The sequence below is a fragment of the Mesocricetus auratus genome, unplaced genomic scaffold, assembly GCF_017639785.1.
Source record: "Mesocricetus auratus isolate SY011 unplaced genomic scaffold, BCM_Maur_2.0 Super-Scaffold_4256, whole genome shotgun sequence".
Lineage (NCBI taxonomy): Eukaryota > Metazoa > Chordata > Mammalia > Rodentia > Cricetidae > Mesocricetus > Mesocricetus auratus.
Genome location: NW_024429182.1, coordinates 64,444,045 through 64,470,174, shown reverse-complemented (window position 1 = coordinate 64,470,174; position 26,130 = coordinate 64,444,045). Strand labels below are relative to the sequence as shown.

At 43.8% G+C, this 26,130-nt stretch overlaps 1 protein-coding gene across 2 annotated transcripts in view; it reads left to right on the top strand.

Moving 5' to 3' along the window:
* Dock1 (dedicator of cytokinesis 1) overlaps positions 1-26,130 on the top strand; it is a 495,662-nt gene that overhangs the window by 384,529 nt on the left and 85,003 nt on the right. For both annotated transcript variants that reach the window (XM_040752573.1, XM_040752578.1), the window contains exons 30-32: positions 15,389-15,467; positions 18,530-18,630; positions 25,496-25,554. In XM_040752573.1, coding sequence (XP_040608507.1) covers positions 15,389-15,467; positions 18,530-18,630; positions 25,496-25,554 — 239 coding nt within the window. The remainder of the gene's footprint in view (positions 1-15,388; positions 15,468-18,529; positions 18,631-25,495; positions 25,555-26,130) is intronic.

The following is a 26,130-nucleotide window of genomic DNA, read 5'->3' as shown; positions in this document are numbered from 1 at the left end:
ATCATTCTCTACCATACATAGTGAAGTGGGGTTTCTCGCTCCACCCCATTGTAACTAGTTTGGCTACTTGGGTTGCCCCAGAGATGCCGTCTCTACCTCCCCCATGCTGAGATTACAGATGGTTCACAAAACCCACCCAGGTTTTGCATGGGTGCTGGAATCCCAATTCTGGTCCTTATACTTGCACAGCAAGCACTTTACTTGCAGGCCCAAGCTGCCCATTTTCAGAAGTGGTGCTACTGAGCTATGTCCTTATTACTTTACTACCAGGCATGAAAGACAGTCTCTAGTCAAAGTCAACTGACTGTGCAGTTTCTATGGGCTTCCCAAAGTCCCCTCTGTCTTAATGGCTGCTCTCTGTGCCTTATAAAGGAAAGCATTCCAGGCAGGTGAGGAAGTATGACAGATTCAAGATTGATTTCAATTGATGGTCATCATCAGGCCAACAGAGTCCTCCAGATTCATGGCTTGATGCTAGAGTATATAATCAGGCTTTAGCACCATCCTCAGACACTGAGTTCTTTGGATTCTCATAGCCTGGAGAATTCCAAAAATGCCTGTGGGTGTCCACATATTTCACATAGCACCAATTTCAATAAGAATGGCTATTTTTATTATCAGGTGTGCTCATGAAAAAACTCAACATTCATAAAATAATTTCTAACATCATGCTAGCATTTCAACTTTTAGTAGAGGAAACAGAACCAAAGCCCTTGCCCAGGCCATTCATTTTAGAAGGTACTTTTCTAGTTAAAGTTCATTGGCCAACTCACTACATATGCCATGGCTCTAAACTGGCACTTTCTGTTGAATTGTTTGTGTGAAAGCAATTCACCCACTTCCTCACACTTAGAGTTTGGTTTGTGTGCGGTGCATTGTTTAAGGTACTGTACACTTTTAGTTCACTTTTTGTTGCTACTTGGAATCCATTGGATAGGTAAAGAAGTGAAGGATCATGGTCCAGGCGCTCATAGCTTCCTGGTTCACGAAGATACTCGGGGTTGCATCTCAAGCTGTTCATCTAATTGTCACGCTGACTTGATTTTCAGCCCTAAGCAAGATTGTAATCCATTTTCCAAATCTCAGGACTAGGTGTCTGTGAGACAAGAGTTCAAGGTCACTTGGTAGCTATGTTCCAAGAATGGGAAGACTATGTCTGGGCTAGATGAAGCAGGGTCAAGTGACCTTAATAGTAAAAGATAGCAGATTTTCATCTGAAAATAGGGACGGCATCATGAGTTTACTAGAAGCTTAGGCTTGGTGTCAGTGGCTATGTCTTCTCTCCTTGAATTTGTTAAATGAATTACTAGATGAGTTTGTTAAGTTGGTAGACCACAGGGCCTAAGATATAGTCTAATTGATAAAGTGCATGCTGGGAATACATAAAGCCCCAGACTAGAGCCTGAGCACACTTCAATGTCCATCTGTCATCCAAGCACTCAGTAAGTGGAAGCAAGAGCATCAGGGGTTCAAGGTCATCTTCTGCTACATAAGGGGTTTCTGACCAGCCTAGGCTACATAAAAACTCTGTTTCAAATGATAGACCACATTTTTGGCTTTGTGCCGGCTTGCTGTATGCCAATAAAATGTTGTTTACAGATATAAGCAGATGGGGGGCTTGATCTGTGGGCTGTAGTGTGAGGACCTATGAGATGTGATTCTGTCCAGCTTCCTGTCTGCTTAGGGTTGTAACATGAATGGCACTGGGGGCTTTGGTTCAACTACTTGATGTGTGAGAACACACTACACTCTGAAAGAAGAAAGACTAGTATCCCTCTCGTGACTCTAAGCAATTATGTAAATATAAGCACCTATTTTTCAGGGGGGGGCTTTTTTGTAGGGAGAACTGCAAGGAAAATAATATCACAGCTCAGTGCCTGAGCTCTCGTGGTCTATACTGCTACACTGAATCCAGCCAGTAAATTAGCTTGGAATTAGATGGCCTCATAGGCTTAGAATAAGGTTATGCCTGGTAATAAGAAGTGTCACTCAGAGAATGGCAGAACAACAGCTTCTAGAAGGGCCAGTCCTTCTCTCAAGCCTGGTACACATTAGTTTTCTTGCTTTCTCTTTCTGGCCTCTCCTCCACTTGCTCTCAGAGACTCATGCCAGCACTGGGGTCAAGAAAGGAGAACCTGCATGAGCTCCAGCATGCAGGACAATGCCAACAAGACCTATAAAACCCATTTGTCCTTGAGTTCTGTGGCTCCATGTGACCAGGGCAGAAAAGAGCAAGTCCACCATGATCAGTAGAGTTCCAACATGACCACAAGGACCCTTGCCCTGGGGCAACCCACCCCCACCACCTCATTATGGGCAGAACCATAGATAATGCCTGCAATAGTCCTTGCATTGCAAGGGGACTTTCAAAGTTAAGGTCACTAATTATCAGACCTTGAAACAGGCATCTTGGGGGCTAGGGAGGCAGCTCAGTGAATAAAGTGCCTAGTGCACAAACGTGAGGACTTTGAGTTTGGATACCCAGCACCCACATAAAATCAGGCCTGGAGGCAGAGCTCACTAACCAGCCATCTTACCTGATACAGCAGGCTCTGGGTTTGGTCAGGGAGCCCCCCCCCCGTCTCCAAAACTAAAATGGAAGAATGGTTGAAGATAACATCCTGACAGTCGGTCACTCAGCCTAGTCAGGTGGTTGATGACTAACTTTCATTGTCAACCTGACTGGATTTAGAATCACCATGGAAACGCACCTCTGGTGATGTCTGTGAGGGTGTTTCCAGATTGGGTTCATTCCTGCTGGAAGACTTACCCTAAATGTGGGAGAGCACCCTTTGATGTTCTAGGACAGAGGAAAGTGGGCTGCACACCAGCATCCATCTTTCTTCTTCATGACTGTGGGGTGTGATGTGACCAGCAGCTGCCTCAAGCTCCTGTCTCTGTGACCTCCGCACTGTGACAGACTGTACCTTATCCTCGAAGAGTCAGCCCAAACCAGCCCTCCCATCTGTACGTTGCTTTGTCAAGCTAACAAGGAAAGTAACACAGGTGGGGAGCCACCTTTCTGAGACCTGAGGTGTCTATGCTTCTCTGAATATCACCCCTCCTGCTCATCCCTCATCCTTTAAATGTCTGAAGTCTGGCCTGGAGTTCCTGAGCCTAGTAGAGTAGGCTGATTTTGACCTTGGACTCCTCTAGACCACCTGAGCTGGGGAAGGATGGGGTTAACTCAGAACAAATAAATGACTTAACACCAAAGCACTAAGTTATTAACAAAGTAGCCTTTAATTCTTTTCTGCAACCTGGAGGACATGTGTATCTGTGTAATACCAGGGAGTATGAAAGTTCCCCTTTCCCCCCTTCCTCCCCTACCTCCTGTCTCCTCCAGGTTCCTCTCACACAGGGACCCAGCAGGCCACTGTGCATGGGAAATGAAGCTGGTAGTGAGAAGAATTAGCCACACTCCAGTGAGGATGAGGGAAATGTAGAAAATGCCAAATGCCAGGTAGCTGCTCACAGACTAGCTCTCAAGCACCAAGGCCCCTAGAGTGGCCAAAGAATCTTGTCCCAGTTTTTAGCCCATGGCAAAGGAGCCTGGAGCAAGTTACATTAGTTTGCTAAATGATTAAAGTGCCCTTAAGCAAGTCTTGCAGATGCACCAGGACTGTCCTAGGCAGAGCTGGTCCATGAGAGCAAGAGCTGACTTGAAAGATGCCTTTGTTTTACTGGCTTCTCCTAAGAATTTCTGCCTTGAACTTTACAGTGCACCCCGGGGGGTCCTCAAAAGGTGCATTCATCTGTACTAGACCTGATTCTGTACAGGATCCCCTTGCTGCCTGCTGTGGTGATAAGATCCAGCACTCCTCAAGGCTTGTGGCTGACCCTTCTCCTAAGCTATGTGACAGGCACCCCAGGGCCCAAGGCTCCAGGCTTGTGGTTGTTATCCTTGTTAGGCTTCTGGTGTTGTCTCTGTTTATGCCTATTTATCAATGCCCCTCAAACTCCTGGGCCTGAACAGCCTGGGGCTTAAAGAGTGAAAGACACACATTCTTATTCCCAGGTTTGTTGGTTTTAGTTTAGGTGGGTTTTTTTTTTTTTCTTTTTTAAAGCATGGAACTGAGTCACAGTGATGGTGGAGGAAAGTCATGACTCCCACTGCTGCAGTTTCTAGAAAATGCCCTTTCCTTTCCTTCTCCTGTTTTTCTTCTTTAGTATTATAAAATATATTTGCCATAAAATGTGCCTTTCTCCCATTTACAGGTGTGCAGTTCAGTGTCATTAATTACATCTGCAGTGTTATGCCACCAACATTTCTGTTTATTCCCCAAACATTTCATCTCCTTGAACAGAAATGCCTAACTCTGTTCAGACCCTCCCACGTTCATGTGTATCTGGAAATCAGAAAAGGCTCCGGTGTGGGTGAGAATCCTACTCAAACCTTAGCAAGATCTGTGGAATTACTGCTCCCCCACTCCTGCCTCTGCCTCCAGCCAGCCCATCTCCCATCATTTAACATCATGGTCCTTTAACCATCCAGTTTGGAGATGGGGGTGTTAAGAAAAAGCGTGTGGGGGATCTTGGTGGATTCCATGGCAGGCGAGGGGAGGGGGGAGGAAATAGGTACATAGATACAGGCAGAGAGAGGACTGTAGAGAAGAGGGAAACAGGAAAAGTCCTGTCTGCCCCAGGGGAACAGCAGAAAAGAGAAAGTAAAAGAGAAGAGCTGAAAAAGAGGAATAGGAATGAGAGGGCACAAAGAGAGTGTAATTGGGCAGAGGTCTTTCTTTTAAAGGGGTCCTTTGGACCTGGGCTGACCAGGGTACTGCCTGAGTGCATTCTGCCAGGTAACAGGAGCAGGCCAGCATAATGCCTGAATCTTGAGGGGGGGGCGTATCACAAGAGTAGCCCGAGAGAGGAGGGAGCAAGGCATTGGGATGTTGGTAAAGGGACCCTTTGGGGCAGCCAGCGCCCTTCTTCCTTTCTCTTTGCCATGACTGATTCTTAGAATCAAACCATGCACTCTCCTTCCTCTCTAGAGACTCTGTCACTAAATCCAACCCTTGCTGTGAAGTTGCCTGAGCAGAGATGGGAGATGCAGGAGAGTGAGGAGAAGGAGATTGGAGAGAGGCAGCTGTGGCCTCAGGATTTTTATTATTTATTTGATGAATAGCAATTCATTTTTGATCCTGTGCAACACAGTTGTTTTGAAATATCTATGAGTTGTGGAGTGGTTATATAAAGCTGATTAGCAGATATATTAACCCACATTAGTGCTATTTTTCGTGGTAAGGCATTTAACAGCCACTTTCTTCAGTTCTTCATGAACACATTTTTCGATAGGCAACTACTGTACATAGATCTCTTGACATCTATTCCTTCCACCTAACTCATTATGTATTCCTAGGCCAGTGTTTTTCCATCCCATGCCACCCACACCTATTGCCATAGTCTATTTCTAGTGGGCACACAGCCATGGATCATCTCTTAATGAGTAGGTGTGGCTGAGTTCTAATAAAACTTTATACGGCTTCTCTTCACAGGTGGTATCTTAAGATAGCTACTATCAGAATTTCAAAAGGGAAGGCAAGCCTTGATGAAGGCTTAGAGAAGTTAGAACTCTTTTTTTCTTTTCTTTTTTGATTTTTCGAGACAGGGTTTCTCTGTGTAACAGCTCTGGCTATCCTGGAATTCCATTTGTAGTCCAGGCTAGCCTCAAACTCACTGAGATTCACCTGTCTCTGCCTCCCAAAGTGCTGAGATTGATGTACTGTTGTTACAGACATAAAATGGTGCAGCCACAATGTAAAATAATATGAAAGTGTGTAATGGTATCATCACTACAGTGGTTAGTGCCATTTCCAGGTGGACACCCAAAGGCATTGAAACCTGATACTTTTACACTGAGCTTCATAACTATACACACATTAGCCAGAAGCTAAGAACAACTCATGTCCAGTCAGCAGGTCAGTAACAAACACAATATGACTTTCACAATAAAGTATTACTCAGCCTTAAGAAGAAGGAATGTGATACCCACACCCACAAAGACAGACCTAGAGGGTGTTTTGCTTCTGAAGCAAACCACTCACTGGAATATAAATTCTTTATGATTTCACTCATACTTGGTACTGAGAGCTGTCAGATTCCTAGACAGACAGTTAGATGGACACAGTAGGGAATCACTGTTTAATGGCTGAGGCTTCACTCCTGTAAGATAAGATCTGCAGATAGACATCATGATGGCTTAGAGTGATGTTTGTGTGTTCAGTGTTGCTGAAATGCTTGCCTTAAAATAGCTAAGACAATCAAATATATGTTATTTATATTATACTGTTTTTAAAAGAATAAACACACATACACCCAGATTAATAATTAGTATTAATTATCAAACTGGCAGATTCTAGTATCACTTGGGACTTGAGTCTCTGGGCATTCCTGTGTGGGGATTAGCTTGTTATCTTTACTGTATTGATTAGGGTGGGGGGTTCTGTCCATTGTGGGTAGCACCATCCCCCTGGCTGGAATCCTGGTCTGTAGAGAAAGGGAGCTGAGCTGCAGCAGGTATTCATTACTCTCTGATTCCTGACTGTGGATGTCATGTGACCAGCTGCTTCAAGTTCCTGCTGCCCTGACTTCCCCACCATAATAGACTGCACCCTTGAACTGTGAGCTGAACAAACCCATTCTCCCTTAACTTGATTGAACTATGCAGAAAATAATGAGATTGATGGCTGTCAGGAATGAGAGAAGAGAAATGCGTTAAGTGGATCCCAGAATATCTTGGGGGCAGTGAGTATGCCTTTTATGATACTGTAATAGGGGTTATCTGCTGTACATTTGTAAACAGCAGAGCACACAACACAAGGAGTGAGCAGGAATATAAACAATTAACTCTGGGTGATAACTGACATTCAGAAGTCCATGTGGGTCCATGGATTGTGGAAATGCACCACATTCAACTAAGGCTATTACAGGAGAAGGTTGAACATGTTTGGGAAGAGGGTATCACAGAGTACCTAGTAGCTCTGTACTTTCCAGTCCACTTTTTTGCTGGGGACCTAAAATATAAAAAAATAGTATGGTAGAGTTAAGGGATGGAGGCATAGGCCATGGGCAGAGTATAGTCATTATGGAAGCCCAAAGAGGGGCTTATGTTGTGCTGTCTGCTTAGATTTCTATTGGAGGCTATCCTTACTACATTGTGAAAGGAAAGCAATTACAGGAATTGACTAGGGTCATGCTGGCCACCCTGCTTGGGTTCCTTAGGAAAGCAGTGTGAGGTCACTGGAGCTTCCCACGGCCATTTGGCCCCAAATAAACACACAGATGCTATGTTAGTTATAAAATTGTTGGCCAGTGACTAGGGTTTCTTATTGGCTAGCTCTGTCTTAATTATTAGCCCATTTCTATTAATCTATGTATTTCCACATGGTCTTACCTTACCTGAGAATGCTTGGTGCATCCTTTCTTCTTGATCCTTGCATGACAATTGTTTCACAGTCTTCCTCTGCCTACCTTTCCAAGAATTCTCCTCATCTCCTCCTTCTGCCTATCTTCCTGCCTCATTGGCTAAACAGTATTTTATTCATCAACCAATAAGAGAAACATATATACAGAAGGACATCCCCCATCACTGGAGCTCAACCCAAGACTGGACCTACCTCTTTCAGGAACCTCATCCTCTGCCTCCCTCAACCTCAATTTTTTTGTGTGTAAAGGGTCAGATAATTTATACCTCATAACTCCTCAACTCATTAAAGGACATGATTTGTATGAGGGCAACGGCTATGCCTGTAACAGAGAAATGATCACCTGGAACAGCAGAGCAGCAGGAAGCAGAATGGTCAGGTATTGAGGAAACACAAGATCTAGGCAGGATGCAGCCACCTAATGTGGCCCCTGATTCTGTGAGTGGGATTATGTTTCAGTGGGTGAAGGGGCAGGGCATGAATACTGCTGTGCTTCTTTAGCAAGAACAGAACTAGAGGGTAAGAGCCCAGCTATGTCAGCTACTGGAGACCTTGCAATGAAGACCACACATGAGGATCCAGGGCAGGTCCTTCCAGAAAATTATCTGTATTCTTGTCTGTCACTTAGCCCTGCCTTCTACCAGGACTAGCCAGAAGAAGAAAACAAAAAACAAAAAACCCTCAGGGCAATTAGGATTTTAGTTAAGAACTTGGTGGATGCTTAAGTATTTATTGATTTGAAAAAAAATGAGGAAATCTTGGGAGACTGTAGCAAGAGCTGTGCAGATATGAAAGAGTGGTGATGAAATCTTTAGGTTTTGGAGTGTCCAACTAACTACACAGGACCCTTCCCTGCCTTAGAGTCCTTGGACCCCTTCTGCCTCCATTGTCCACCTGCAGGCATGATCCTACCCAACAGACTTGGTTAGCTATAATCACGATTGATCTGGCTCTCTGGTAACATTGGTCTTCCCACACAATTTTGATGAGGCGATGTTGGATAGCCAGGTTCTATGCAGTCCTCACACTTTCTGTACTGAGGAACCCCTCAGAAGTCACTTTGTGTATATATGATTTTTTTTATTTCACAGTAAAGGTCACACAATAGGAAGCCACTGACCCTAGTTCACTAACTGTTCTGCATTACTGCTTTGCTGAATGAAAGCATCCATTACCTCCCCTCCCTGTCTAATTGAAGCGGTGTTCTTTGCCTCTCCTTCATCCCCTTCTCCCTAGCTTGCCTTTTTTTCCCCCCAGCATTCCTGAACTCTGCAGAAATTCTTTGAAGGCACATTTCCAGCTCCTGCACTTGACTCATTGTCCTGCTGGGATGGGATCTGTCACTTCTAATTTGTTTCTTGTTGTTGGGTTTTTTTTTTCCCTACCCACTTTGGGCAAAACATTTTAGTAAAGGATGCAGTTTTTCTCCACAAAGTGACTTGTTCTGATGCCAGAAGTGTTTAAATGCCCTCATATTGAACTGTGCAATCTAATTATGTAAGTTAAAGTGAGTTTAGGGAAGAAATTAGGAAAACCCTCAGCCTCACAGTTTTGGAACTGGTTTTGCATTTCCCAGGGGCTTTGCACCATTCTCCATTTTTTCCCCCTCTTTAGTGATGAGGTGCCCTGTCTTGAGTTTTAGTAGCAGGAAGCATTGAGTAACAGAGATGATGGAGATGTCTGTAGTTGTGACACCATAATCATTTTAGAGTCAGTCCTGTCATCATTAAACTTGTTTTTGATAAGTTTCTAATTGTTGAGTTCCTTTCTCAGTTGAGTTTGGCTGTGTTACTTTTAGTGTTCCATACACCACCTACTTTATCCCAGCAAGCAGCCTTTCCAGCAGATCTCTTACCTGAGCAGAAGCATCCCCTGCCCTGACTATTTCTGTGCAAGCACATGATAGGCACAAAGGAACAAATGCCAGAACATTGGGACACTCTCTATGGACTTGACGTTGGTGAGAGGCTTGAAACTCAGCTAACACCTCTGGCAGTTGTATCCACCAAGTCACACGAGTGTAGAAATAATCATGGGCACAACTTCCTTTTATCAAATGCAACTTAAGATTTTATAGTGTGTCCTGTTAACCAGGGTTCTCTAAAAGACAGAACCAATGGAGTGAATATATATTACAAAGGGGATTTATTAGATTGGCTTAGATGATACAGAGTTCAACACTGGCTGTCTACTTACTGGAGAAGTTGAGAATCCAGTAGCTACTCAGTCTACGAGGCTAGATGCCTCAGTAGTCCCAGTCTGGTGCTGAAGGCCTGGAAAATTCCTGGAAAGCTGCTAGTCTTTACTCCAAATTAGAAGGCTTGAGAAGCTGGGCTCCCAAGTATGCAAAGAATGACAACAGCACCGTTTTGCCCTAGGACCACTTAGTAGATGGAGGCCTCTGGAAGGTGTCACCCACCCTGGGGTATGTCTTCCCCCTCAATTAACCCTTCCTAGAAAGGCCATCACAGACTAACCCAAAGTGAGTCTCAATAGATTGCTGAGCCAACCAGGTTGATACTAGGTTTAACCATCCATGACAGTGTTAGCTGACTGTGGAGCATGTAGTGACGTCTCTTCACTTTCAGTCTCAAAATCTTGAACTAGTCAAACTTTGTATATTGAAAGTTCCAAAGAAGTGGTGGTAACTCAGCTCAGTATTCTCACAAACCACTCAGAGACTTGAACTGCTCTTTGCTGGCTGTGTCATTTCCTTTTTAACTTTAATTTTAATTGTCAGTCATTTCATATACTCACAGGATGTAGAGTGTTCTGGTGGCATATGTACATCTTGTGGAGTGGTTAAATCATTCTTATTAACATATCTGTCACCTTACATCCTCCTTGTGTCTTTGTGATGCTGAGCTAGTTGGTGCATAGCTAAATGTTTATATGCAGAAGAAACCATTGATTGACAGATATACAGATACAATTAGATTAAGACTTTAACTGTACAAATGTGCAAATGTGTCAACTACAATGAAACTTAGTTGAGACTGACAGAATAGAAGTGAGTGTTGTTTCTACTAAAAAGACACCAGCAATGAGTGCCTCAGATAGAAGAGGTTGTCAGAGAAACCCCCTGTGTTGTTTGGTTAATCGAATTTTATTGGCTTTGGGAATTGCCTTTTCTTCCTTGGCAAAAAAATTTTTAAGTGTGTAATGTGAGATAGAGAGGTAGCTCAGTCAGATTACCCCTTCTGTGATAAGTGTGAGGACCTACATATAAATCCCCAAACCCCATGTAAGAGCTGCATTGTGCCCATTCATGTAATAATAGTAGAGACAGATATCAAGAAGCTCACAGGTCAGCTAGCCTGGCATACATGGTGAAGTTCCAACCAATGAGAATCTCTGTCTCAAACAAAAGGTAGAAAGCACTTGAGGACAGACACCCTACTTTGTCCTCTGACCTCTACATACATGCTGTGTATGTGCATACCCACATGCACACACAATTTGTCCATATTACATGGTACCAGCTTTAAGCATGGTAGCCTAAATTCCTAGACACACTGCTAGCTTACCAAGTACCCGAAGATTGCTTTCCTTAACTGGGTTTTTGTAAGTACAACTTGTAGGCTCTCAAACTGATGACATTTTAGTCTTTTTAAGATGACATGATTTGTCTCTGATTCTCTGTGTATTATTTATCTGTGTAGGGTTTTATCTTCTAAAGTTTTAGATTATAAATAAATCCTTCCATAGATTAAAAATGATTGGAAAGAGCACTGTGTAAATGCAAGCTTACCCTTTTCTTAATCATTCGAACCATTTGGGAGAGCATCTATGAACATGTTTCAACATTTATACCATTATTTAGGTGTTTAGAAGTTACCACCTAATATCCTAGACTCTGAAAAAGACAGATCTTGATCTGTTTGCCTGATAATTGATAGTTTTCCCCTACTAAGCCTCTAGCTCATCTGCATGAATAGAACACCTGCCTGTTCTGGTACTTTCTTTCCTTCTTCCCTGCAAGCATCTTTCTCATATTTTTACATTGTGCCTGGTCTCTACTGATGTGTGCTGGAGCAAGCCGAGGGATGGGGGATTTTGTTTGAGTTTGTGAGATTTCCTAACATTCACCTTGACTTAAAGACATCTCTTACCATACTTGCAAACATGGTTCCTTGGAACAGAGCCTTTCAGAATATGTATGCTGCCAAGTGGTCCACTGAGATACCTCAGAGGTTCTTGATGTAGAAAAGGCAAGATTCTTTCCATCAAGAAATGAGCCGGAGATAGGGAGAGGAATGGAATGAGCTCTGGAGACCAAGAGGAGAAAATGGAGTAATGCCCAGCTAAGTTGATAAGCCTCATCAGAAACACAGGCAACAAAAACCTGAAAATAGTTGAACCCTGCCATAGAAAGTCAGTTCAGGAAGCAGGGGCTCCAGATATGGAGAGAAAATGCCAAGTACTTGAGCTTCTGATATAAGTCAGTTTGGTCTTCTAGGCCACCTTACCCATTTGTTTGCCATCAACCCACCTGTCTTCCCATTTATTCACCCACCCACCCATCCACTCACAACTTACCCACTCCATCCACTCATTTCCCCATCTAACCACCTACCTTTCCGTTTATCCATCCACCCCACTGCTCATCCACTCATGAATTCATCCATACACTCATGCATCTATCCATCACACGCTCATTTACCATTCACCCACTCACATTACACCCACCTACCCATTCATCCATTTATCCATTGGTCCTGCCTACTCATTTGTCCATCCACCTTTCCATTCATCTACCCACCCATCCAACCAACCCTTATAAGCAGACAAACACAGTGTATTTGAGTCCCTACCATTTACCCTTTGTCAGAGAGGGGAGTGTTTCCTTTCTGTTTCTTTTTCTAAGTGCACTCCAGCAGTGTAGAGCAGAGACAGAATCGCCAGTGTGTAAAGGTACCCCCGTCTGTCTCTCTATCTACCCCTCCCTGTCCCCCTTCCCTAAGATCACTTCCTCTAAAAACCAACCGAGATCTTGCTATGTTGGACACACTTGAAGGAAAGCCTTATTCTATATAGTCTAATAATGCATTATGAATCTACCTACTTGAATGATTTGGGATTCTCTTCACACCTCTTTATGACCCAAAGCAAAAGCTCCTAATATTATTTTTTGCATTTATACTCCCTATTTTGAGATTTATTAGAAACAACAAAGGATTACGGTGCCTAATAGGTCATCCTACCCAAAATAGCCACTACTTATGTTTCCTTTTGCCTAGTTAGCTAATTGGTTTATTTCTGGAACACTAGGGGCATAGCAGATTTTTCATGCCATCTCTGTGAATGGTTGGGTATTATTTACACATGTCCCCGATGGGTCTGTGCAAATCACACTAGCCTGGTGCACTGAGCCCATGCTCCATTTTTATCTTGCTTACAGCATTGATTGTAGTGTTTATTTGATCATTCCCCTAGTTGTCTTCATGAAACTTGTATTCTATGTTATTTGGAGTTTTGTCCTGGCTTTTTAAAAAATTTATGGGGAGTCTAAATTATAGAATCTATCTTTCAGCACTGCTCTTTCTCAGCTGACAGTTCATTAAAAAAGTTTTTGTTCAGCCTTCATATTGTTTCAGCCTGACATGGTTTCTTTTTCTTTAAAGGGGGGGCATTTTGAGAAATATCTTTATTTAACTAGCTGAAACTGTTCCAGAGCTTAATTAGAAGTAGCATATTGCATCTCTTTGGCTGTTATCTAGAGACAAAATAATTACCCTGTAATAATAATCCATGTTGTGCTAAACCCATCGTTATTGTCATCAAGGGCTGGGGACATCAACTCACCGTTCTTAAGGGTAGTATGGTACTCTGGGGAATGTTCACAAAAGCTGGAGGAAAAAAAATAGAAAATTTACTGTGCCTATATAAGCTTGGAGTTCTTGGATTTGATGTAAGCCCATTCATGTGAGAACAGGAAGCTGTGTTCCTTTGAAGCTTGAGGCAGGGTCTATGATTTCTGTTACTGCCGCATGTGTCCCATATCTGGACATAAAGGCCAAGACTCAGGTATAAAAGGAGATTGTCTTCTTTTAAGACCTCTGTACCCCTGAGGGCTGAGCCTAGCATGACAGATACCAGCCCAAGACTCAAGACTACCCAGCATCATGTTCCTTACATACACAAGTTACATACATGACCTTAGTTATGTGCTCTATGTAACAATCTGTCAGGATGTCCAAACACCATGCATTCAGCTTTAATGTAATAACTAAGTCAGAGTTCATCACCAAGAGCTATTTCTCAAACGTAACTGGGTATTCTAGATTTGCAATATCCTGGCCAGTGAATGCTGCTGCCTAGTTTGGGCTCTTGGTTAATGGACAAGGCCCTCCATTACAAGACACTTCAGAATACCCATTCTTCCAGTCTGGTTATGTCTTTGTGTCTCCAGGGAAGAATACAGATAATTGTCTGTTTCTGTAGCGACTGAGATAGCAAGCTCCACCATGGGCCATGCGGCAGGCCTCTGTGGGTCCTCCATCCTGCTGTTTGGCTTTCTGATGGAATGCTGTCTACAGCTCCTGACTCACAGAGCTGCATTCAAGAGAGTGAGAGAGTGCAGAAGAGTGACAGGAAGTACTATAAAAAGGCACTGTCAGGGGCTTCTTGAAGCCCTGGGTGGCGTGTCCTTCCTTCCTCCCCCTTACTCCTAAGACCACTAGCCTTTAGTGACCTCTGTGGTGGCAGGACCTAGGGAGCTGCAAGCATGCTTAGTTAAAGAGATACTGCTGTCAGAGAATGGGGATTTCAAGTAACCCAGATTTCCCTCACATTTTAGTTGCTGCCTGCTGTCTAAGTGAGGAGAGGTAATTAAGTTTATTATCTGTGACCTAATGCTAATTCCTCTTGCATCCTTGCTTTGTGCAAAGGGAGAATGCCATTTACAAAGAAGTAGCCGGACTAAGCTTTTCTGTTGTCAGCGCTCTCCAGGGTTGTAAAACAAGTCTACCGAGTGAACAAGCTGGGGAAAGACAGTACTCCAGAGTCCTCCCTGACAGTCCGAATTGCACACTTCATCATAGAAAAGTAGAAGTCAAGGTGTTGAGAAATGTGCTGGAAATCAGACATTGTTGGGGCTGGGGAGATGACTCAGTGGGGTCCAGCCCTTGCTGTGCAAGTATTTATCCCTGGGTTCAAATCTTCCTCACCTATGTAAAATGTGAGGTATGGCAGTGTACACTGGTTACTCTGGCACTAGGTAGGCGGAGGCTAAAGGAGGATCCCCAGGGGGTTGCCAGCCACCATCCTAGCTCTAGGTTCAGTCAAAGACTTCTTTCCTGTCTGAAGGGACTAAGGGAGAGAGCAATAGGTCGAGACATCCAGTGCCAACACCCAGCCTCCCTGTGCGCACACACACCAAAAATCAAAGGACCACATGCCTATAAAATTCTTGTGAGGTCACTTTCTTATCTACGAAAGCCTTTTTAATTTTCTTTTATTGAGAGAACAGTGATTGAAATTAGGTAAAGGGCAGATCGTACAGATAGATAGCCTGTCCCTTCAAATACAGTAACATTGTACCAAACCACACTAAGCCTAGTAGCTTGCGCATGTAGAATGCTTTTAAACTCAAGGCCATGGAACTAAAGGGTTCGATTATGAAGCAGTAAGACATTGTAACTCAGGAAAGGATTTTATTTGCACCTTTTCTTCCCCTTTTGAAAAGTAGGGTATTTTCGTGATACGTTTTGAATGTTCCTTCAGAGGCTGTTATTTTGGTCTGTTTCTTTCATTCTCTATGTGCTAATTTTCTTGATTAATTTGGAGAACATCTGCATATAATTCTGAGAGTTTTTCACTGGCAAAGCCTCCCGACTTCACACAGGACTTAGAGACTTCACATTCTCGACAGTCTGGAATCCTATCTAATTGAAATGCCAAACTTACAAAGGTGCCAAAGCCTAAGTGTGTAATTATGCCATTTTCTCTTGATCTTTCAGAGTCTTCCTGCGTGCAATTAATCAGTATGCAGATATGCTGAACAAGAAATTTCTGGATCAAGCCAACTTTGAGCTACAGGTAAAAGGAGGCAGACAACACCCTTGTGAGAGAATCATGTTAAAAACGAAGGGTTGGTCAGTCCCAGTCATTTATATCTGTAATCCCTGGATCCTGATCGGCCTCTCATCGGAGGTGTGGAAATGGAACCCGAGGAATGAAAATTATGCTCCCATTGTATTTGCTCCATTTAGCGAGTTAGGAAATAGAGTTGTTTCCAAGAGAAAGTACTGAATCAGGGTGTCAAGGAGGGACTCTCCTGGCAGGAGGCAGGCAGGCCATCGAGTGCCACTATGCATGGCTGCCAGCCTCATCTAAGATCGTCCTAAGACAGAATGAAGGGTTCAGTGGAGGAGAATCGGGTGTGCTTCACTGAGCTAATTGCTCTGAAACTCTCTCCCCCTCATACTCTCTGCTTTGTGCCACCTGTAGTGTCCATAGTGAGTCCTCCTGTTTCAAATACCTCTTCTGCATATGCCCTGCCTAAGTATGTGTGGAGGGGTGTCAGAGCGGGAACCCCTGTGCATGCCAACTAGGCCCTGTACCAACTAAGCCACATGCCCAGCCCTAGCAACATTAATTTTTTTCTCTTTTATTGTTTTTCTCTGCTTGTTGCGTGTTTTCATATGTCATAAACAAAGATTCACGTGCGGTAAATGAGTTGTTAGGAAATATTTCCTCTCCTCTTTGCAACTTTCATCCCCTCTCTGCAGGAGTAACTTGTACCTAACCGCTCTGTACTCCTCCTGACACCAGATGCATTTATGTGGGCCGATGCTTGACTTCATCTTGCCATTGGCATGGGCTGGTTCACACTGGGTGTTTTATAGTCGTGTCAGGCTCCACGGCATGAATGTGCCTACACTTACTCAGCTGCCCTTGCAAAATGACTTCTGCTTCCCACTGCCCTGAGCCAAGCTTCCATGAGCTTCCATGGATCTCAATGCATGCACCCCTAGAAAAGTCTGATTGTTGGCAAAACAGGATAAACATTTAAGCTTGATGGACAGTGTTGAAATGCCCTCCTACAAATATTTTATCAGTAGCACCCTCACCAGCCATGTGATGGTGTGTGTGTGTGTATGTGTGTGTGTGTGTGTGTGTGTGTATAAAATTTTTATTACTTTTCTTCTTGGAGAATTTCATCCATATATGTAATGCATGCTCATGCTCTCACTCACCAATCCCAGCTCCTAGCTCCCCCCACCACTGTCAACCTCCCTCCCACGCTGCATGTGTCTTTCTCACATTTCTGTCTGTGCTTTGTCTTGTGAGCTAACCAGGACAGCCTCACTAGCCTCTTTTGAAGGAAGCAACCCCTTGCAGCCTTTCCTTAGAATGTTGGAGTCTTGTTTATATGAATTTTTCTGGTTGCTACATTTTTATAACCAGTTATACTGAGCATATTTATCAGCTGTGGGGCTTTTTGCTGTGACCTCTCTGACCATTTCTTTTGCTTATGTTGGTTGTTAGTGTTTTTAATAAGTTGGGACTCTTGGTTTAGCCTATTCATGGATTTAAGTTTATTATATAAAAATGTTTAACTTTCCTGTAGTCAAACCTGATGTTTCTCTTGTGATTATGTGGTCATAGGTTTAGTGTAGTAAATCATTAATTGCCTTAGTGTTGTAGATTGAGTTATCTACAATGAAGTTAATATCAGCAATTATCTTGTTTTCTTTTCAGTTATCTAATCCACCTAGGATTCTGTAGCTAGTGCTAGGATCAGGGTCTATCTTTACTCTCCCCACTTTTAGTTTATGATTGGGTTCCTCTGTCTCCAGTGGTTTAACATGATGCCACTGGCCAAATTGCAAATCACATGAAGTCTGTTTTCTGCATTGTTGCCACAATGGCTTCATTACTTCAGCTCTGTAGATAGACAGTGGAATCTGCACCTCCCAGTTTAAGTATTGTCCTACCAAAAAAAATTTGCTAGGCAATGGTAGTGCATACCCTTAATTCCAGCACTCTGGAGACAGAGACAGGAGGCCGGCCTGGTCCACAGAGCTAGTTTCAGTCCAGTGCTGAGGCTATACAAAGAAACTCTGTCTCAAAAAACTAACATAATAATAATAATAGAATTGCTATGACTCTAATTAGCTAGTTGGGCTCTTTTGAAAATCAAGTTGCTTGGATGTTAAGTGGAATTGCTGGAGTTGTGAACTTAGAAAAGTTACAGCATTTGAAGAAGTTTTTTGCAGTATGTCTTTCTCCCATCCTGTGCTGGTCTTTTTGATCTAGCTTTCATTAAACTTGGAGTGCTCTGAGGTTAAGAACATCTGCTCAGCTTCAATCCCACTGGAGCTGTGAGCATCATGGGATGGGTGACCAGTGCATCCTGGGTAGTTCTGTGGTGGTCAGCAGCACTGTGGACAATGCCATTTTCTAGGAAGAGCTAGATGAAGGGATCACACACAGTCTTAAGTCCTGGGGATGCTCTTGAATCCCTACCTTTCACAGGTCATTAAACTCAGAGTTGGTAATGAGAATGTATTATCTTTATGTGACTCTTTGTAGCTATCACATTTGAATATTATCCCTGGTTTGTAAATGAGAAAAACTAGCATCAAAAATGTCTTTCAGAGATCATCCTGCAAATCACATACAGTCCATAAATCCTTGAAATGGAGGCTTCATCTTTTTACATGTTTTCCCTAATTGTCTCGTGTATGCATAATTTTGGTATAATAAAAAGTCGTAAATCGTGCAAGTGTATACTGTTCTTCAGAGAGGCGCTCCATCACATGCTAACAGAGCTAAAATCACATCGTTCTCAGCCCCACCACATCTTCTGTAGCCACCACTCCTGCAGGTTATAATCCCTGTGCCTTCCAGGAAGTCTACCCAGATAGATGCTGCTAACAACCTCCTGTTATTGGTGAAGAAACTGAGGCACACGCAGAGGTTAGAGGAGTTGCTCTGGGAAATTCAACCTCACACTCAGTCATGAATCACACCCTGAGGGCTGACTTGCTGTGCTTCATGTTTTTAAGGATTCCAGGATGATAATTGCTCAAAGCTTCCTGATATCCATTGTTAAGCTATTCCACAACTAACATCTCCTGTCTTTTGGATTTCAGCTATGGAACAACTATTTTCACCTGGCTGTGGCTTTCCTCACTCAAGAGTCCCTGCAGCTGGAGAATTTTTCAAGTGCTAAGAGAGCCAAAATCTTCAACAAGTAAGTCATCCCCCAGCTCTGCTGCTGCGGGCAGGAGCCTCCTGCTTATTACCCTAATTTCCATGTCTCCTCTAAGCCAACTGGGTACAAATTGAGATGTAATCACGGTGTAATGAAAGGGTGGTTTCAAATCACAAATCCTGTGTCGCCTTTGTAACCCGTGAATCAAGATCTAAAAATTGCAGGATTCATCCTGGGAGGTTCAAAGTCGGTGTGATTGGAGATGGTTAGCGCTACACAGCATTTGAGTTTCTGGAGATAATGACTTTTGCTGAGCACTTCTCTGATGTCATTACACTTGTGGTTTACTTTATTGCTTAGTTTTCCAATTGTGCTTCTACAAAAGAGGGTTCTGGTGAAAGTTATCGATGCTGCTGGGCCTGCCCATACTGCTGAAGCAGTGCCATCCATGGTTTTCTTGACACAAAAATCGCCTGTCTTCCTCTGGGTAGTAGGTCTGAGTGGACTAGACTAGCCTGTGTGTCCCTGAAGAAGCTTCATGAAGGCCAAGATCCTTGGGCAGCTCTGTGATGCCAGAGGGCATCCTGAATGATCCTGTTCCCATGTCAAGAAAGATCATGGACTGAGGAGATGGCTCGGTGGGTCAGATGCTTGCTGCCCAAACAAAAGTGTCCCAGTTCAAGTTCCCAGAACACATGTAAAGCCAGGCACAATAGTGCACATCTGTAATCCCAGAGCTCATGCAGTATGATGAGAAGGAGAAACAGGAAATTCCCCACAGCTTTCAGGCTTACACAGCAGCAAACTAGAAACAGTTTCAAAAAGAACATGGAAGGGGAAGTCAATACCTCTGATATCAGCATACATGTGCTCACATGTTGTCTCTCTCTCTCTCTCTCTCTCTCTCTCTCTCTCTCTCTTTCTCTCTCTCTCTCTCTCTCTCTCACACACACACACACACACACACACACACACAATTTACATAAAAAGGAAAACAATGGTTGCTTAGGTTCCTTCCTAAGGTCTTGGTATCCTAAAGTTTTAGCTCCTCACCTACCCTGCCTCAGTTCTACTAATGTCACACTGTTACTGGTTTCCCTTCAATGGGGAGTCTCCAGAAGATTCTGAAATGGTGCCCATATTGCAGGGTCATCATATTTACAATGCCTCTACAATTGTCCTAATGTACCTACACTTTGCAGCAAAGTTCGTATGAGTTGCTGAGACTAGAGGATACCGAGGGAGTCTTGGAATGAGAAGCTGCTCTGCTTTCATAGTCGAGCTGTTTCTGTCTCCCTTACTGGGAAATGGAAAGTCCACCATCCTTGGAAAACCTTGGGTCTCAGATTTTTAGATTCGAGTCCTCTAAATCATGCCCTCAGGACTGCCCACATGTGACCTGTCAGCTGCTCTAGGGAACATCTGAGTGGACAACCTCTGTCTTCTTTTTCCCTGCCTGGTCTGCTTCACCATGGTTTCTAGAAGCAGAAAACCAACTATTCATGCCCTGAGTACCTGGGTGTAAAACGCACACACACAAAAAAGAAAAACAAGACACACCATGCCCAGAACTGAGTACAGCAATCTCCAAGTAAAAGGAAGATTTGCTTGTAAACCCCAAAGAAAAGACCTCAAGGAATCAAAGTCCATAATAAGAAAACGCTGCCATTCCACCTTAACACATCCTTGTGCTCCAAACTGCCAGCAACAGACATCAAGAGAATGCTACTTTGACTGTCATCCACCCTCCCCAAACTTTTTACGTTATTGGGGTTCGGGATATATAAATACAATAAAAAGACTTTAAATCCACAGCCATTTGGACAACATTAATATGTCACATGACTTCAAGAGAGCTCCATGCTCAGGATCTAGCTTTGTTCTGGGAGAGAAAGGATTCATGAATTGCTTTTGAATGTTTTTGTTTTGTTGTTTGTTTGAGATATGGTCTTTCTTCATAGTCCTTGCTGTCCTGGAGCTCACTGAGTACATTAGTCTGACCTCAAAGGCACAGAGATCCTCCTGTTGTCTCTCTTTGGAGTGCTGGGATTAAAGGTGTAGGGCACTAAGTTCAGTGCTTATATAAGTATTTGAAGAAGATTCCCTTTTTCAGTGGCATCACAGCAGAGGGAAGGGACATTGAATGGACAAATCCAAGTCTTTTACTTTTTTCTTTGTGAAATCTATTACCGCCTAAGATGAACCAAAACATCACAAAAACAAAACTATCCCCATTTCATCAGACACTTGGCTTTTGAGGTGCCAAATTAGAGATGGGATTTTGAGGGAAGCTAAGAAGAACTAAATTTGATGTGACTAGTCCCGTTTTTACAATGGGGTCTAATCAGAAGGTAGGATTCTGTATTGTAGAATATGATCAATTCAGTCCTCATGCTAATTTTTTTCCAGAAGATTCAAATTGTTCCATGTAAGTTCACTTTAAGGATTAGAGGGGAACCTAGGGAAACAAACCTCATAAGCAGTAGTCCTGTGCCACCTTTGCGTTGGCAAAGCTAATTAGATACATTGATGAGGCATTGTCCTGGGGAGCATAGTAAAGCTAAGTACAGGGAGAATGCCTTATGTCTAACAGGGCTCATTCCCAGCAGTCTAATCCCCTCTACCTATTGTGGATTTTTGCTTTTTGGTTTTGTTGTTTCGTTTTGTTTTTTTCCACTAAGACAGAAATCCTACCCACAAGCCCAGTTCTTGGTCATCCTTCCTTCCTTTTTCTCTTGTCCTAACCACCCACCCTTTGGCACTCCAGCCACAGATTCTGTATTCCTCCAGAACCTCTGACCAAGTAACAAGGCACTAAATGAGGGTGGAACATTTAATGTTCTGGATTGCTTTCCCCAAGTCCTTCAACATTGTTGTTCCTCACCTGTGTCTAGGTCACTAACACAGAGTTTGGGTGCTTTGTAAAGGGTTGTCATCATGCTGGGAGGTGGTGGCTCACACCTCTAATCCCAGCACTCAGGAGGCAGAGGTAGGCAGATCTCTGTGAGTTTGATGCTAGCTTGGTCTACAAAGCTACACAGAGAAAGCCTGTCTCGGGAAAAAACGGTTGCCATTAGTTCATCATCTTGGAGGTAAGAGACTTCAAGGACATGAGGCCAGCATTTTTCCAGCTTCTGCTGTGAGTTTTGTGCTGCATAATAGCATGGTAGTGAAGCGTGGAGGGGAAGCAAGGAATACAGAGGAGTATTCATGAGAGAGAAAAATGAGGCAGATTTGCTTTATAAATACGTACTCTCTCCATGACTAATCTATTCCTGGAGACCTAACTCTGTCCTGAGAAATCTAACTCACTCTCAAGAGATCTGACTAAGAGAACCAAGCCAGTCTCTTGAAAGACATTTATCCATCCCAAGGGTAGTATTCTTATGATATAACCATCCTCTAGATGCCTTAATGTCTGCCATCTCTCTGTTCTATTACCTTGGAGATCAAACTTGTAGCCCACGGACCTTTGGAGACCAGAGTGTCCAAATCACAGCACTTGGTGGGTGGACACACAGAAGTAAGGTCACCCAAGCTCTTTGTCACCTGCTCAGCACCCTGAGTCCTGGGTTCCTCTTTGGAAGGGTGACATGGCACTGTAAGAATGATATTAGATGGAAGCGTTTTGGAAGAAGATGTGTCACCGGGTCTCAGCAGTGTGTGTAGTGCAGGGAACAATGTGGGCTTGCGATCTGAGGTCTTGGACTCTCTTCTCTTTGCCCTGTTACTGAAGTCATCCAGCTTTTCCCTGCAGGCTTGGGCCAGCTCCCTGACTCTGCACTGTAAGAGAGCCACTTAACTGTGATCCCAGCAGTTGCCCCCAGCTCCAAGGTCTGCCTCCAGGAAATGAGCTTCAAGCAGACACTCTCAATCATCATCATTTTTCTCTTCCAAGAGAAGAAGGTAGAAGTGTTCCCCGCAAGCCCTCTTGAGGTCTGCTGACAGCTGCTGCCCTGCTTGGGAATTACTAGGAAGCTTGTATAGATTCATCAGATCTGCCTTCTTATTAAATGCAAAGGAAGGATCAAGCCCGCTGCCAGGGAACTCCAGTCCTGCCCTCCACCGTGCGACTCCCCCTTCTTATCTGGGCTTCCAGGCATCTTGTATTATTTGACTGTTAAACGTTAGCTTCAGCTCCTCGTGCTGTAGGCCTGGCTGTCATGAGAAACACCTGCTCTGATCAGTGCCAATCCCCTGGTTCTCAAATACTGCCATGCCAAATCATCACCTGAGTCCAGAAAACAGACGTGATAGGAGAAACTCATGGCCCTCACCATGGAAGGGTGTGTCCCCATCACCCATGAGACCAGACTCACAGCAAGGGAGAGGCATCGTGCTGACTAGCAGCTGAGAAAGGTGAAATACTGGCAAAATAAATTCCAGGGCTTCCTTTAAACTATTAGAGTTGTAATCAGTAGATGACATGAGAGCAAGAGGTGAGTTGAGGGTAGAGAAAAAGAGACACCCATGAAGCCTACTGTTAGACATTCTTGTGTTTTGAGAAGAAACCCTCCCCATAGCCTGGATGCAAGATGTTCAAAGCTGGAATTAATGATACCACTTTTGGTACCACTGGCATCATAAGTGGGTTGAGGGTATGAACACATGATCAAAGGGGGCTAAAGAGCTGAGGGTGTTTGTGTTCTGCAGTCACCGGCCGCAATGCTGTGTGCCGTCTTGTCTGAGGCCTTGTATCTGATAGTGACTAGTTCATTAGCCCCAGAAGAAAAGTCTGAATGTGATTCCTCTCCCCCTGATAAATGACAGAAGATGCCAAGTTTACAGGTTGCCATGATGCCAACTGCTTCTTACCTGGGCCCAGGTGGCAGTGGCTGCCGAGAAACCTCAAAAAGATGAACAACTTAATGTGTTCAGGTTCCAGAACCCTTGAGCAATTTGAAGGGAGAGTCAAGCATGGAAGGGTGTGTCCCTGTCACCCATGAGACCAGACTCACAGGATTTGCTGGTGGTATGTCTTCACTGGCTGGATCAGGCCTCCCACTGCTGTGGAAGTGAGTCTGCCTGACAGCGAATCTGCTGATTTACTGAGAATACTTGTGAAAGGTTCAGGCATTACGCTGGCCTGCCCTGTTACCTGGCAGGATGCACTCAGGCAGCGCTCTGGCCAGCCCAGAGTTGTGCGAGAACCACACAGGTGCAAAGGACCCCTTTAAAGGACTGATCCCTGCCCGCTTACACTCTCTTTTTTAATCTCATCTTCTCTCTTACTCTCATCTCTCTCTATTTTACTTACTTTCTCTTACTCTCTTCATCTCATCCTCTCTCCTCTCTCTCTGTCTCTCTGTCTGTCTCTCTCTCTCTCTCTCTCTCTCTCTCTCTCTCTCAGCTCTGCACAGGTTGGTTACCTCTCACCCCCCTTTCCTTTCCTGTCCACCAATAAAATTCCACATGGGATCATTGAGTCACGGTTGTGTCTCGTTACTGGATAAACCTAGACATTTTAACAACAACCTGTCCTTTTGTGCTGGCTTACTGGACTGGGTCTGGAGGTTCCAGCTTAGCCAGAAAGGAAGGTGCAGCCCTCCCAGTTCTGTAGCTTCACCTGTACCTGGATGCCCTACACATATACATCATACATACACATATACATTAGTTAGCATACAAAGTAATGGGTTTGTGACTCTGTGTGTGTGTGTGTGTGTGTGTATCATTACAGTTTGTTCTTATCCACCCTCAATGCCCTTCCCCAAGACCCCCTCCTTTGATTTCCTTCCTACTCCCAATGCAGTCCCTCTTCTGTTTTTTAACATATATACCATTACCCACTCTTATTTTTCCCTCCCTTTAGATCCCATCCCCTCTTATATCCCACTTTCTATTTCCTTTATATATGTATACAATATGCAGAAGAGTGTATTTACTTATATATATGTTCGTGTATATATATGTATATGGAAAGGAGCATGTGTATTATATATACATACATATACCTATGTATATGTATATACACCAGATCACTCATAGAGAAAGCATGTGTATGTAGTTTGGATTATATTTTTTTTTCTCCGCTGCTGAGATGAACATGCTGCGGTAACCCTCCTGCTGTGAGTGACAGACAGGTGCTTAGGGCATCAGAGACTTTAATAAGGTGGCAGCCAGCTGGGAGTTGTTGATTTAGCAGCCAGGATGCTTGCCTGAAGAGCCAGGACAGCATCATCTGTGATCAGCTTTCCTTGGCGCCTCAGCCGCCACAAGGACGAACGGAGCAAGCTCGGCGATACAGCTGCTCAGCTGCAATGCTGTATGATAATTTCGCAAATTATTATTTTTAATATAATCAGCTTTTTCCTTAGGCACTAAAAGAAAAAGTTAAATTGCTCACAAACTAATAAAGGTTTATCTTCTGAAGCATCAAATTCTGTTTACTCATGAAACACACACCTCCTCTCTTTGCCCACCGGGAGGAAAATTAGCATTTATTTTCCCAGATAAACAAAAACTGGTGGAATGTTTGTTGACATATTTGGGTGTTAAGCTTTTGCTTACATTTAAAGTGATAAAGAAGAATGAGGAAAATTTGGAAGCAGGCTTCCCCTACTCCAGGGTTTCATTTTCCTGTGGGGAGACTGCTGCTTCTGTGGATAGGATGCTCTCAGGTGTCTGGATGTGCTAACAGCAGCATGCATGGAAAACAAATTCCCTTAGGTCCGGGAGCCATGTGACTGAAGAACACAGGATGCTCTGGCTGTTCTTCACAGCTTCTCCAAGCTCCCTTAGCACTGTGCGCTGTTGTTGGGGATGGGCCTGACTTCCACCTGGAGCTCTCCTGGAAATCCTGCTGGTGACAGATATAGTTGGAAATCTGACACCACCTTCATCTGAGTCCAGAGTCTAGAGACTCCGTAGACTAACATGGCTTCTTTCTTTCTCTGGTTTCTAGGTATGGAGACATGAGGAGGCAGATTGGCTTTGAGATCAGAGACATGTGGTACAACCTGGGTGAGTAGCTGGACATCATCATGGAGATGGAGTGAACACCTTGAGTTCCCTCTGTGTTGTGACATTGGCCCCATTTTCCAGTGTTGACACAGTTTGTGTGCACACGTGTGTGTGCATGTGGAAGTCATAGTTCACCTTTGCTCCTTAGTACTGTCTACCTTATTTGAGAACGGGATCGCTCATTCAGTTCTAACTTGCCAAGTTGGCTAAGTACGTGCTGTCAGGCCCCAGGGATCTGCTGGTCTCCACCTCCCCAGCACTGGGGTTACAAGCATGAGTCACCTTACCCAGGTTTGTTTTATATGGTTCTGGGTTTGAACTCAGGTCCTCCTCATGGTTGCACGGTAGGTACTTTACCAACTAAGCCATCCTCCCAGCCCCTTTGGGATATCTCAAAGACCTTAATTCCTTCTCTTCCTAGGATAGTATTAACTGTTCCTTGCTCAGTTCCATTTTCAGTAAGGAAAACAGATTAAAGGGGGCAAATAAGGAATCAAGAAAGAGCACTCTGATATCAGGTAGACTGCTATTGCTCCTAAATACTGCTCTGCTTTGGTTTGTATTTACTGGGAGCCA